General features: G+C 41.5%; 1 protein-coding gene across 1 annotated transcript in view; it reads right to left on the bottom strand.

Annotated features, from left to right (window-relative positions):
- The window catches only part of med13a (mediator complex subunit 13a), a 78,494-nt gene that overhangs the window by 28,868 nt on the left and 33,704 nt on the right, over nt 1-15,922 (bottom strand). Inside the window, exon 4 of the mRNA XM_042431098.1 lies at nt 4,793-4,938. Within this exon, the coding sequence (XP_042287032.1) occupies nt 4,793-4,938 (146 nt within the window). The remainder of the gene's footprint in view (nt 1-4,792; nt 4,939-15,922) is intronic.

The following is a 15,922-nucleotide window of genomic DNA, read 5'->3' as shown; positions in this document are numbered from 1 at the left end:
GACCTTTCCAGAGCACCGCTGGACCCAGCCGGTCCCGGCTGACTCGCCAAATACTTACAGAGCAATCCAGACTCCAATTATTGGCAAGCGGTGGCCTCTCAGAGCCTATAAACAGAGGCTTATAAAAATGGCCACTCCTTGGCAAACACAGTTCACTGCACAGACATATGGGAGTCACACAGAGAGCCCATCAGTCTGCTTATAGAACAGACCTACATCCATCAGTGAATGCAGATTCACTAACATGCATAATGCATACATATGAGCGCATAAACCATATGAATATCAGCTTGACACACAAATATATACACACACACAACCCGTCAGCTTGTTATGCATCCAATCTCTTTCTCTGCACCTATCATATATTTGTAAGCGGAGAGGGGGTATAAATGGTTCCACCAACATACTGGCTGGGTGGGTGTGTAAGTGAGCATCCGTTAATGTCCCTCTCTGCTCTGCTTTTTTCTACTGTGTCATTACGAGACGGGATGGCCTCTGTCCCCAGGTATTGATCCTGTGGCTGGACTGTAGCACAGCTTCCAGGATGGGGGAAAATGGCGGGAGACAATGGAAAGAAAGGAGCAAGAAAAGAAAGACGAGGTGCATTAGTCGTCTTTCAGTAGAGAGGGCTCTGTGACTCTGGCGTTTTTTGATGGAACGACCTGCAGATGGTGAGCTTTGCCGCCCAAATGTTCCAACATTTAAATTATTGCTTTGAAAGAGAAAAAAAAAAAATCGAATATACGGATCCAACACTTCTGGGTATTTCGAGGTGGTGACTGGCAGGTGGTGGTGGGAGATAAGTAACAAAGTAGGGGAGCAGGAGCACTGTTGAGCATTACCAGGTACCTGAGGAGATAATATTCTTTACCCTGTCAAATCAACTGGAGTGGCATACAAAACACTAAAACATTTTTAAAGCTACAGCATCAAACATGCTATAGCTACACCATGTCCTTAATGCCCCTCAGCGTAACGTTTCACTTCAGCCTACAGTACAGACTACATCAGCAAAAATGACCCAACAGAGTGAAGAACAAAAGGTTATTTATGTTGCGCTACACAACAACATCCAGCTATGGCCGATCATATTAACCTTAATTAAATTCAACCCCTTTTATTTCTGCATTTCTTGCTACACACAGACGCACACACACTCCCAAGACCTGAGGCCAGTTGTGGAAGAGAGATCAAATTCAGCACAATTATGGAAATGGTTTACCGTTTCCCCCCATCGCACCACTCCAACGCACCCTTGCCTCCCTTCATCCCTTCATCCCTTCCTCCTCTCTCTCTCTCTCTCTCCCTCTCTGACTGTGAGTCTATCTCTGGCTCCCTGAAGACATGTCAAATGTGCTCAGATCAGTGTAATGGGCTGAGAGTTCATTACATTCACTCTGCGCCCTTTTATGAGGTCACATCCTGGAGAGGTCTGCCTGCCGGAGCGCTCTGCCGCACAGTAAACCAAGCTTGGCAGAGGTGAGGGGGAGAAAGAGAGGGGAGGAGGAAGGGATGAGATGGATGGATCAAGGGGGATGGAAGTCAGCCCTTCCTCCTCTATGCTTGGTTAGCCAGGAGGAGATACTGCGGCGGTGAAAACACACACCTGCGCGCAGACACACACCGTATTCCAGGATCCCACAGCTTATCGTAAAATACACACTATAAATACACATGCCTGCTTCATTTGAGCACTTATAAATCAGTGGTTCTCAAAATGAGGTCCAGGTACCCCCCAGAGGTGCTTGAGGGTGTTTCTAGTCCAATCAAAATGAGAATTTAATTTAACTTTAATAGTTCAATATCGAGACAATCCAAAAGAACTGAGTACTCAAGCAATTTAACTGCAGCAATTTAATCTCACAGCGGACAAAGACTAGGTGTGTGTGTATCTGTGTGGAAGAGCATGACAGAAAAAATTTCAAAAGTCCTGCACAACATGAGGGGGAGCAGTGTGATCATCCTAAATGAAAATATATAAATTAGCTTCATTAACAGCAAGTTCCAATAATCTTTTTTTTTTTTTTAAGTCAAGGGCACAAGTCTTTAACTAGATGGGATATTATCACCTACTTTCAGGAGAGCTCCAGAGAGACAGTAAATGTGTTGGCTACTCAGAAATTATAGTGGTGAATGGAGGAAGTGATCACTGTTATTACAGTGGAGTGGCATATGGAGAGGGGAGGGCTGAGTCTTGCCTATTGAACAGTAGATGAGAAGGTAAAAAAGGAAACTTTTCCTCTGCGTTTATGTGTTGCTCAACTTGAAGTCCCTCTCTACTCAAAAATGTGTTTTTCTTCTTGCTCCTTCAGTTGGATGTTTGAGCTTCGCTGTGCAGAATGATTTATGTGCAGAGTTAAACTTTTCAGTGAAGACGTCTTGTGTCCGGCATTTAAACTTTTGAAATGAAAAATATTTGTATATTTACAGAGTTCAGATTTTTCAATGAGTGAGAGGAAGTAGATGTAATTTTTTAGGATTTTCACATGGTAACTGAACTTTTTTGTGGGGAAAACCCATATCAGACACAAATTATTATTCCAAGCAGACTACTTTACATATCTTAAAACATGTCTGGAGGGAATGTTTTAGTTTTAGTAGAAAGAGTACATCAAGGAAATTTAAGATTATGATTTGTAGGAATCAAAAGTCTCACAAAGTCCACTAATTCACTAGGCAGCACTCTTTTCAGAAACACATGGTTATAAAATGTGTTTATTATCTTGAGTCCAGTGCAGGTGGCATGTTGTTGTTAACAACAGCGTCCATTTATGTGACAATCTGCTGGAGAGAGAAAGCTCAAGGGAAGGCAGCTGAATAATGCTTTGTACAGATAATCACGCCTCACTTTTGATACAGATACCAACAGTGTGAAATCATTTTATTCTCAGTGTCGTTCAGAAAAAAGCCAACCATCTCCTTCACCACGTAAAATAAGTCAGAATGTATATTACAGTTATTACACTAACATTTTAATGTGTGAGTGGAAATGCAAGCTAACAATGGTTTGGGGATTTCAGAGTATTTGGCTTGCGGTGGGGTAATGAATTTAGAGCCAATGATGGAATATCATTAGAGGCACAGATTTTTATAACTACACTACACTATAATTTAAAGTGACTACAGAGGCTTTTCTTTATAACTGGCTCCGAGCCAATCTGTAATGAAAGACAGCCTGACAGAAGATTGTGCATGCATTATCACAGCAGCAGCTACAGACACAGTTCACACACAATTTACTAACATATTGCATTCAAAATATTACACTCTCACGCTTAAGATGTGTATTTGACATTAAATGTTTACAAGTAAATATTAAAAAGACTTTTGAAAGCATGCTTCCTTCATGTATACTGCACTTTATCTCCTTGGGGAGACAGGTTATGTGCTTTACTCAACAGCCGAAAGATATTTTGAGCTAAATTGGGTCCTTGAGTCCTGAAGATTAACCCTTACTTAAGTAGGTGTAAAAAGCTTTTTCCTCATACTAATTGCAAGCAGTAATGCCTGTACAAAAATAAGACCATAGTGAAACATTTTTAGGTTTTCAGATGGGATTAGTCACGGTTAAACGGGCTTCCTGAAGGTAAAAGTAGATACAGAACATCCACTAGAGGTAAGAAAATGATCTTCAATATCATATCAGGCATGTTGTTTCTTCTGCATTCACTTCTTCTATTGGTCCTGAGATTTATGCTACTGGACAATTTTTTCAACCACTTTTTGTTTACCCTTGACAGCAGAAATGTCACTACATAGTGATTCAGCAACAGTGTGTTTCATGGGATAAACTATTCCAGGGGAACTTTTACTTATGACGGTTTGAAAAAAAACGTCTCTCTCTCTCCCTCTTAAATCAACACGAAAATAAAAATATATTATTGCAAAACCAAAGAATGCACAGTTGATTTTTATTACATTTTTAGATTTTAAACTCAGACAGCTGCTATAGTGCCCCAAGGAAAGTTGTTCACAGTTTTGGGCAGATCTCCACAGTTTTGTGATTTTCATGAATTAAAAAGGCACATTTTTGTTAAAAGAAATAAACTTTTGATAATCTCTTGCAAAATATTTTTCCACTAGGCTTGAGTACATAAAAAAATCCTCCTTAGCCGACCCTATGTTTTGGCTAACTTTGAAAAGCATCTAAAAAAAACCAGCAAAAACAATAGATTAGCAGTCCTTCTGGCCTGGCCGTCTGAACGCACAGTTATGTGTACAAACATGCAAATGTCAGAGGGCTTTTATCGGATTCTTTCAGCTGAACATGGCCTGTTATTTTGGGTTTGTTTTGAAATGAGGAAATCCAAGGCAGTGAGGCAAAACATAATAGCAGTATTTCCTCCCACGAAATCAAACGCAGTCTATTGGTCTCTGTTAGTTCAACTGTCACATGCAATATTTCAGATACAACTGATCGGATTGTGAAAAATACTTGAGGGTAATGATGTGGCACTCCAATAGAGGGTCAAATCAAAGTGACACATTGTTCATTTGTTTATCCGGCTACTGATCAGATTTTTAGAAGACATGTGGGTACAATGTGTACCAGCACTGAACTTTTTAAAATGACATCCCGAGGCAAACCTGCCACTATAATTACATATCAGGACGAGGTCACATACTGTATTTGTTTCTAACCGGCCCACAGGGGGCTAACATAATTCACGAAGGATGCAGTGTTTACTGTTGTCGTGCAACATGTTTGCTTTAATTGTTTCAGCTCCAACAGTGCCTTTGAACCTGTCCTGGTGCGTTTCTGAGCTGCCGGGTGTAACTCAGGACCCACCTTGGAAGGGGCTGGACGCCTGCTGAGCCAGAGTGAGGTGCTCCTCTGTCAGATGGTAGACGGGCTGGTGCTGGTTGATCTCCACGCTGGTGCATACGTTGCTCTCGCCGTGTAAGAAGAAGGTGAAGGCGCAAGATAGGTGCTCGCTGTGAAGAAGAAGAAAGAAACAAAGAGAAAGATAAGTCATGTGGGATCACACTACTTTAATATGCACCTTTGAAAAGAAGTTCTGCTTGCAATGAATAACTCCAACAGAGTGTGAGGTGGAGAAGTGACTACTGTGAGGGGAAAAAAGGGAGCAGATCAGATAAGTCTAGGTTATGTTCCTGTTCACAGAGAAAGAAAAAGATGAGTGCAGGGAGAGGAAAGGTAGAGAGAGAAAATATGATTATAAAAACTTGTCTTTTTTTGTCAAAGGCTACAATGGAATTTCTTCTCTCACTCTCACTCTGCTTCAACATGATCTTGATAGGAAAGATGGAGCCAGAGATAGATACAAAACACTAAAAGAAGAAGCTGCTAGTCTGTGTGCCCTCCAGTGATACAAAGATGCCTCATATGTCTGGATTTAATTATTTCAAAGGCTGGACAACTTTATATTCTGATATTGCTACAGATGATAATGAAGCATCTGCTCCATCCTTCCACTGTGATGTGAAATGCACAAATAATCTCTTCAATGAAATGACACATTGGTGGGAAATTTGAGTTCAGAGTCTTTAACAGCCTGCGCAGCAGTCAGGATGCAAATAAGTCAACACAGCAGTGTCCACAGGTGGTTTGTGTGTGCTTCCGTCTGTCTAGTGTAAAACAAAGGGGCAAGCCCTGACTAACCCTGGCATTCTAACAAATACGCTCAGCTACAACAGTATCTTCTCTCTCTCTCTCTCTCTCTCTCTCTCTCTCTCTCTCTCACACACACACACAGGCACACAACAGCTCTCATGCTTACGACAACGCCTGCCTGTGCCAGTCTGACCTCAACAGCACACAACAAAAGTGACAAGTTGAAGAAGAAACGGAAAGCAAGGACGCAGCAGACGGAAGGAGAGAGGAGCAGAGCAAAATGCAGGCCATTGTCTGCAGGCTTTCCTCTCTCTTTCAGCCTAGTCTCGCCTGAGACACACACACACACACACAAACAGAGAAATGCAGAGAGAACGAGAGACAGCGCAAGTGACGGATGACCAAATGAAAGTGGACGCAGTGAATTTGGAATTGGATGAAAGAGGTTGCCTCCTCCAAGGATTTGGTTAAGCAAATATCAGTCTTCTCTCCTTGACGCTCTCTCTCTAGCACACCTACTCTGCAGAGGATTAAAGAAAAGGAGCAGAGAGGGAGAGCAAGGCAGATAGAGAGATAGAGAGAGAGCACTTCAATAAGATAATACCACCTACGTAGTGGAGAGATGCCCTAACCCCCCCGGAGCTTGACATTCATATTACACTCCTTTTTTTTCCCCCAGTAAAAATTAGTTGGTGCTAGTTAGTGAATGGCTATGAATGTATGATGTTCATATTCTATATTTTCATACTCCATCGCTGGAAGCAAATACGCTAATGAAGGTGAGTCAGAGCAAGAAAGATATATACTCATCAGCAGTGCTACAAAAATATGCATGTATTTAGATATTGGACTGCTACTACCATGAAATTTAAATGACAGGTTCAGATTTTCAAGTCTGTGTTTTTATTATAGTTACATATGTACATTGAATCATTATAATTATTGATCCTGTCCATACCAGCTGTGGAGTTCCCCAGTGTAAAAAATGTAGAAGAAAACCCACTGTACTCACTCACTGTGCAAAAACCTGTTCTTTACTTTGGCTGGGGTTAATATGAGACTTCAGAAACCTGAGCTAGACAAATCAAGTGGGTATCTTCCAAACTTGCTGCCTTTTTAGTACAGAAATTCCAACTTTGTGTTTCCACAGACAGACTTGCTAAGCTGCAGTGAAGGGATAGTAACACATCTGAACCCATTCTTTAAAGGGAATCTTAACGGCACAAAAAATCATGTAAACCATTCCAGCAGGCTGTGGAGCATGTTTTGGTTATGGGGCAGACTGAATCTGCCTTTCAGTTGTCTAGCCTTCTCTAGACCTATAGGCCGTAACTGATTTTTCTGATTAAGCCAATTTACAGTTTAATCTAATCCTCCAGATTCATTCCATGTGTGCCAAATAGATTACATCAAGTGATTTAATTTCCATTCAAACTGACAGAGGAAAATTTAGGCGACGTTATGAATATTTTCTGCATTAGACAAATATCAGCGTATTGTTTTGATGGACCAATACAGTACAGAGACTGAGGCTTCAGTCTAAAATCTTAAATAGTTATTGAGTTATACATGTGTTATATTCACAATTCTATGCATCCTAATGCAAATGACCAAGAAATACAAAATTTAATACAGTGATTTTATTTATTTATTTAAGGTGACTGTTTTAAGCATTGCTGTTGCTGCTCTTAAAATCATATATATAATATAAATGAATTCCAATCCTGCTACAAATGTACCACACCGAAAAGGATTATCAATAAGAGTAGTGCTAGTAGTAGTAGTATTACAAAATCTCAATGATACCCATCCCTAACACTAAGTGTGTCTATATATTTTTCATCATGTAACACCATTCACATTCTTTCAGCAGAGTTCAGTGAAATAAAACATTTAAAAAAAATCAAGAAAAGCAACTTCCTGCATTGACCTCAAGTGTAATACATTTCATTCATAATTGAAATGTGTTACACTTCAGTATTCCATCAGGATCAATTGCCCAGCAGGAGAGGTAGGATAAAAGATGCAATACTAGTAGAAGTAAGGTAACAACAGCTATTAGCAGCAGTCACATGAGGAGAAGTGGAGGGATAAATCCGAAGAGAAGAAGAAAACACTGGTGAGTAGCCAGGTGAGGTAGTGAAAAAGACAACTGGGGAATTACACCACATGCTGGCACAGAGAGCAAAGACGCCTTTGTTTGGGAGGTGTGTCACGACTGCTCCGGTGCTGAGGTAGTAAATTACACTCGGCTCCTTTGACTGTGGCATGCGTCTGCAGGGAGGAGGTGTGTGTGTGTGTGTTGTGTATAACACCCTACCGTCCTGGGGCAGGGCATGTTCCCCAGCCACTTGGAGGGTGTGTAAAAAAAAAAAAAAAAAACAGCATGCAGAGAAACAGAGGTGGGGGTTAAAATGGTAGCCAGGCATGTCCGCTCCTCATTAGCACAGCATGGAGCCACATAGTGGAAGCAGTGGCAAACCTAGACAGGCTAGCATGGGGCACCTGGGTTATTTGAGGCTCTCTTGAAAAGAATAAACCAAAATATTGGCAGACGTATGAGCCTGTTAACCTGTTAAAATGGATGGATGTGTTGCCTATGCTGTCATTACAAGAATGTATGAGCTGACCAACAAGCCATCCTGCTAATAACTTGGTGTATTACTTTATGTACATGGAGGAAAAGAAGGGAAACAGGTTACACAACGACAAGAGGAGGCAAGGAGAGCGAGTGAGAGATGGACTACAATAGAGAGAGACGAGGTGTGTTTCTGCAGACATCAACAGAACTGCAGCCTATCATTCTCCTCTCGCATGCAAAGAAAACCTGACACTACACATTCACACACATCTGTGTTTGCAGGGCACTTGTAAGCTTGAGGTAGAGGGCTGCCATCTGTGGCTCAGCAGGCAGAAGTGCAACCCAACACATATCAAAACAAAGCGCACGCACATACAAACACACATACACGCACACCCATAACATCACACCAGATTCAAATTAATTCTATTCAGATTCTTTGCAAATTTGATTGTACAGATTGCTCTGTTGGTGTCAGCTGATTGGTTAAGAAGATTATCAGACATGCCAGCTGTTGACATTAAAAGTCTCTAATGCTAAATGATCATATTACCAGTGATTAGATTACAGCTTGTTCTATATGAAAATATGACTTAAAATAAATAAAAGTCACTTAATGATTCTGTAATCTGATGGCTTGTCAGTTTGTATAAACTCTTTAATCTGAAGTTGCAGCACAAACGTTTCAGTGATTTTTATTCACATTAAAGATCACATGAACACTGAAGACAATCCTGTAGGTCAGCCATATCAAATGTTGTGATTTGTATCCACAATTAGCTCTACTCAACACTTGGACAGCTGAGTTGCAGAGTGACTGCTGACAAAAGGGCGGTTCACGTGTCAACAGGTGTTTGGTTAGCACCACCGAAACAACAACAGCAGCACATGACATGTTTTTTCGTCACTGCGTCACTCCCTCACACACACAAAAGGAACAGGATTTAGTAGAGCTCGCGCTGTGACAAACTGCCGCACAATCCTACTGGATCTGTCTTTGTGTGAGTGTGTGTGTGTGTCAGTGCAGGAGTGTTTGATGTCCTGTCCTCACGTGTGACATACACAAACACGCATCATCATGCCAAATTCTATTCTTCTGCAAACATCCACGGCCTGCTGGTGCGGCAAACACAAGCGCGTGTGCCTCAGCATGTGGGCCACACAAACAGCAGCTGGTAAAGCATGGTGGGAAAAGTGTGTGTGTGGTAGCTGGGAAGAGGTTGAGCAGGTCAAAGTGTAGGCACGGGGGAGCCACAACACTGATTAAACAAGTGTTTTCTGATAAATCATTATCATGATATCAGTCATTTTCAAACATTTATATGCTGAGGCCCTCATTTGTTTTTGGCCATAATTTTGTAATAACAAATATAAAGCTACAGCCAGCAGCTGGTTAGCTTAGTTTTAGAGCTGCAACTAACAATTTCATCAATTTGTCTGCCAATTTTTAAATAGTCAAAAATGGAAATAGAAAATAGTTTAAAAAAAAAATAACCATCACAGTTTCCAAATGCTCAGGGTGACATCATCAAATGTCTTGTTTTGTCTGTTCAACAGTCCAAAGCCCAAAGATTGAGATTTACAATGATATAAAACAAGGAAAAGCAGAAAATACCCACAATTGAGAAGCTGGACCTAGTGAACGTTTGTCCTTTTTGCTAGAACATATGACTTAAACGATTAAGCGATTATCAAAATAGTTCTGTCCACGGGTAACAAAATCCACCAGCACGCACCTCTAAAGCTCTTTAATTAACACATTATATCTTGTTTGTTTAATCCTTACCAACGCACAAGTGTAAAAGTGACAATTTGAGGTCTTACAGGGGAGGCGTATGCCATCGCTCAGGCAGGCACAGTGACAGTGCCATCCCTGTAACATTCCCCTTCTGACTCACTCCAAATTAAAATCATAATGAAATTACAATTTCATTTGAAAACCATTTTTTAATTTGCCTAAGGGTCCCCAGGAAGCCCCTTAGGAACCCCTTGGGGGCCCTAATCCATGACGCATTGTGTCTGTTATAGTATGTCGAACCTGCCTCAAGACTCAGGTTCTCGGGGATTTCAGAATGTCATCTCCCCTGCAGCGAGTTACTGCCTGCACTTCAAAAAAAAGGCCAAACCTCAAGGCCAGTGTTGAGCACCACAGAAAACTGTGCATGTGTGCGATTAAAACACCACCTGTCAGCAGCAAACTGTGCATGAGCTAATGGACACACAAATCCCTCTCTAAACGACTAAATATTTCTCCGCTCATCTGTTTGCTGTATAATAAGAGGAATTAAATATATCTTTTCAGCATAACGATGGAGAGTAAATATGTGATAAAGCAGGCTGCAGTGTACCCAAAACGCTGAGTTGAACAGCTTTCAAAACAACTACACACTTGTCAGACTATCATGTTCATTAACTAGATTTGTGGCATCTCACTTTACGTGTTTTTATCTGCCTCTCTCTCGCTGTGTGATGTTGAGAGAGAAAGAGAGAGAGAGAGAGTGTATGAAGTCGGGAGGTTTGATGTTGTAGCCTCTGACAAAAAGCCACAAGGTCTTTTAATCATCTCTGTCTCTCCGTCTCCACCTTTTCCTCTCACTCCCCTCTCCTCTCCTCTTCATCTATTAACTGGCAAATGGATTGGGCTGCTCTCTCCTCGCCTTCGCACACAGCGTACGCTCGCTCACACTCCACTGTGATTGTCCACAGTGGCACTCCCTGCTCCACCTCTCGGATGCAAATGGCCGGTGGCCTTTGGCTTGGTAAGGAGACAATAAGATAATCCGGTGAGGATTTGGAGCAGGGCCACATACAAAGGAGGGCAGGTGGGAACATTTGCCTTCAGCTGGCATGCCATGGAAATGAGGTGCCAAAGGCCAGCAGCGACCTGGTGCGGTGGCAGGGAGAGATCAGAGCGAGTGGGACTGACAGTCTCTATAATTGTCACACGGATGGTCTGCTGTGTGGCACACAAACAGATGACCAGCCATTTCACCAAAGTTTTGATATTTATTCATAAAAAGCCATGTGTATTACAGCATGTTTCTTGGCAGTGTACAGAATAGGACTTTTGATAATTGACTGTATCTGAGAGCTTATTCACTGTACCTGCCAACTGAAGCACAACAGCATCCTTCCATGTTAACATGCAGACCGCCTTCAAACATTTCTAAATTGCACTGGACACTAAATGCTACATTTTTCCGCAAATCTTTTGTTTGAATAATATCTTATCTGCTCAAAATCTTTCCTACAGAACATAGAAATGGTGGACAACTGCAGTGATGAGAAGAAACAAGCTTGTTGTTCCTGAATAAAACAATGACTCTGCAAGCAACACCATCTCATTATCTTCTTTGTGTTATCTGTATCCAGGCTTGCCAGCAGATGAATTTGTGGCTTGTTGTTACAGCAAATGGCAACAAAAGCAGTCGCCCATGTAAACCTAAAGGGACAGAGCATCCAGAGTCATTCATCCACTGCCTGAGCTGCTATAAATTAATATGCATTGTAATTTTTGCGTCATGGGATCATGGTGTTCCTGCCAAATTCTTGTGCATTAGTGGCATTTTTATTGAATTTCTTTTTTTCTTTTTTTTTTTGGACATGGACATAACAACATTGGAACTGCAACATACAATTATGCACAAGCACCAGATGCACTGTATTTAGTGTTTATAGCAAAACGCTAATTTACAACACCTGTCCACGGGGGGCTTTTTTTAAAAGTTAAACTGGAAAAACAAAAAAGAAAAGAAAGGAAAAGAAATATTCCACAAACACATAGACAAAAATAGAGGTGTGTCTATACAGGGCTATTAGGTGTGAGAACAATGTTGTTTCTCTTTTAGCCATGATTTAACACCTCTATTGAAAACATTGAAATTGTGTTGCACTTTTTTCTTCTGTTCTTTAGATATTGTTACCAAACACAATTGTGCGTGGCAAGATTTTGGCTTGTTTTCTTTTGTTTGCTTCAAGGTGAGGCGTATTTACAAGCCTCATGGGGAGTTTTCACTAATCTGCATTGTATTTCAGTCGCTGTAGTTTGTTGTAGTAGTTTTAATCACTGTGTCTCTCAGTTTTATCTTGTTGCAAAAAGTATAAAACAAATTGTGTCAAAGGTTGTAAAAAATGTCAAGGTTTTAAAAGATATAGTGGCTAATGTCACTGACCATTAGCAACCGAAAATATTCCTGCTGAAGAGTCACAAGCTTCTCTTTTCAGGCATCAGATGAATGCATACATGCTCACATATATAGGCACAGAGATACAGATGCACTATGAAACTTGATTTGAGGTGAATCAAAAGTCAAAAGGAAGCTTGAAGTCGGAGATGGTTAAGGGAGGTACGAGAGTAGAGAGAGGAGAAAAAGGAAGGAGGCAGAGCTGTGACATTCCACAGATGTTTGTTGGGCTTGGCTGGCTGCGCTCTATGAACTGAGCTTCCGTTTAGCTGATGTACACTTCCTCAACAAAACAACAACAACAACAAGTGTCCCTGCTATTGAGAAGAACCCGCCTTACATCTCTGGCCATTTCACATAAGTGGATACAGCAATCACCTTTGGTCTGTCTTGTTCATGGATATCTGCCATTTGCAGCAGCTTGTTAATATGATCTGGGGCATGTAAACATGTTTTGACTGGTCATGTGCCGCTGCAATGACAGGACGTGCTGGCATTGGCAGAGTTTCTGGCACAACATTAATAAACAATGTTTCTGGAATTAAAGCTTACAACAACAGTCAGCCACCACATGAAGAAGGATAAGTAGTTTTGACTCATAACACTGACGTAAAACAGACTTCCTGTGAAACCTCAGTTAGTTATTAAAACTTTTTTCTTAGAAGGAGCAAGGAGTTCAATTTCCTGAGCGGTAGAGTTTGCATGTTTGTTTACACGATAGTCATTATCATCTGTCTGCAGAATACTTAACATTGCAAGGCAGTGTGAATTTGACTATTAAATGCTACATTAGAATATGACATGCCAAACCATAAGAACAGAATATAATATTTTTATTGAATTATCAGGTAGCATTTTAGTCAAGAGTGAAAGATGAGTAAGGGTAGAAAGAATGATGAAGGTAAACAGCATCAAATTAGAGGACACATTTCCAGGGTGATATAATCTTCCCTACTGTCTAGCCACCTGACCATTGGGAAACAACAGCACTGTCTGCTGCCAAAGTAACACAAACACACAAACACGCGAAGCCTTAAGAGACACACCTGCTTCAGCTTTAGCACACACTTCACACAGGAGACTAGGTGCTGGAAAAAACACTAAACTAAAACTCTTAAGGCCAGCACATTCACTTACACACACACAAAGCTCTATTACTTTGAATTGATTTCCCTCTGCCACAAACGGAGAGGGGGTGAGCCTATTTATATGTCAGATTAAACTTGGAAGGGAGAGAGAAACGGAAAGAGATAGAACGACAAGTCCATAAAAAGAGGACAAATCCGATCCTCTGCGAATGTATCATAGCCACACACAGATACAGCAGGAGCCGACTAAAGATAATACTGACATAACCCTGACAGCAAGTCAGATTCCAGCTCTCTCCACGTTTAGGCTATATCACACACAAATGCAGACACACACACACACACACACACACACACACACACACACACACAGACGCTCAACAGGGTTCCTCTAATACACCTGCAGTCAGCGAAAAAGCTACCGTCTCAATCTGAGCCGGATACCTTTGCTCTTCGGAAACAAATATTTTCAGTAATTATGCTCATTACCATGTTCACATAATCAATTTGCAAATGCATTGTGATTGTGATGCAACATCTGTTCTTTCTGGTGAAGGAAGCACTTAGTTTATCACTGTAGTGCGATATGTATTAACTTATCAAAATGTGCACTCTAATGAAAGAACATGATATACTTGCAAAGATAACACATACGTAAAACTGTAAACCTGTTGGTGAAAACACTAAGGTGTTATGGTAGTCTGTAAAGTATGTAATAGGGATTATTATTAGTTATATAATAAGAATAAAGAGTATGTTAGGAATAAGGTAATAAGAGGGAATTTTAAATAAAGGATAATACCGGACAAGTTGTACGTTTCATCATGGTAATGGATGAGGAAGGGGCCTATGTGGAATGTAATATACAAACTTGAAGGATAATGTCCTGCTTATACCACAGCCACTTCACAACAAAATGTAAACAGAGTAATAATTTACTTGTTCATTTGCTTATATATCTAATTCTGATCTCGTTTTCTGTTTACATATCATAAAATACAGTTCCTGGGGCTGAGACTTCCTGATGTTTGTGTTGCTAGGCAACATCTACCTAAACAGGAAGGGAAGGCTGAGCCAGGAGTTTTAAAATCCTGACATGTTTTGAAATGAGAAAGAGAAATTCTTGAACATACTCAGTGTACAAGAATAGAGTGCATCGCTGCACGATATTATTAAAAACGTGTCTCTGACACACCCTGGTAGCTTACTGGTTAAGACGCATGCCACATGACCGCAACATCCGCAGTTTGATTCCAGCAGTGGACCTTTGTTGCATGTAACCCCCCCCCCGCCCTCCATCTCTCTCTCCTTCAATCCCTGTCAACTCATTCCACTGTCGCTATAATAAAAAGGCACAAAAATGCCCTAAAAAATATTTTAAAAATCACATCATTCCAGAGATACCGTTACATAGTCCCCGCCCCGCTGGGAGTTCGGTGGTGGTGAGTGAGTGAGTGTTTGGCGCAGAGTTTGGACTGTTCTCTGTTCTAACTTTGGAGATATTCTCTCCCTCTTTCCATCTGTTTTTCCTGCATGATGAGGTAAGTGTTCTTTCGTTTTGTTGTTTTTGACTCCCTTGTCAGTTTTAGCGCAGAGGAATGGTGTCCTCCGGGATGCCACCTCTGTCCAACCGTCATGGGATCCAGATAGTCCTACCAGAGCCTTGTGTGGTGGTGGAGGAGGTTTTGTTGGCAGTAGGAGAGCAAGTTGGACATGGCAATATGCTGTTTGCTTCCAGGATGAACAAGGCTGTGGTGTTTTTGAAGGAGGCGCGACATGTCAGTGAGATGATTGAGAGTGGTGTAGTTATCAGGGACATCTATACTGCTGTTTCTCCGTTGTTGGTTCCCTCTGTCAAAATCACAGTGTCGGGTGTTCCGCCGTTAATCTCCAACAGGCTGTTGGAAAATGAGCTGTGGAGGTTTGGCAAATTCACCAGTGCTTTCAAAACCATCAGTCTCAGCTGTAAAAATCCGAAGCTGAGACATGTACAGTCACTCAGGAGGCAGGTGTTTATGTTCTTGGACTCTCCAATACAGAGTCTGAAGGTTGCCTTTACAATGAAACACGGTGATGGCTCGTACATGGTGTATGCTAGTTCAGGGCAGTTGAAATGTTTTGAGTGTGGCGATGTCTGCTACAAGCACTTCACATGTTCGCAAACACAACAGGCAGAGGCTGACACTGCAGATGCTGACATCTTGCCCCCTGATAATGCCTCCGAGGCTGAGAGAGGGGAACAGAGTCAGTCGGAGGAACAGTCGGAGGAACAGTTAGCTTCATCGGTTGTAGATGAGGAAATAGCGGCTGCATCAAGCAGCTCAGCAAGGACTGAGGATGTGATAAGTGGTGAGGGTCAGAGTGTGGAGGGCCTAGTGAGGGTAATACTGGGAGTGCAGAGGAGATTCCCCGTAGCCAGGTAACAGATAAGGCTGAGGATATGGAATATGATTCAGAGTCGGATAGAGTGTCAGACGGCGAAACATCCTAC

The sequence above is a fragment of the Thunnus maccoyii genome, chromosome 13, assembly GCF_910596095.1.
Source record: "Thunnus maccoyii chromosome 13, fThuMac1.1, whole genome shotgun sequence".
Taxonomy (NCBI): domain Eukaryota; kingdom Metazoa; phylum Chordata; class Actinopteri; order Scombriformes; family Scombridae; genus Thunnus; species Thunnus maccoyii.
This window is presented reverse-complemented; position numbering and strand designations above follow the sequence as displayed.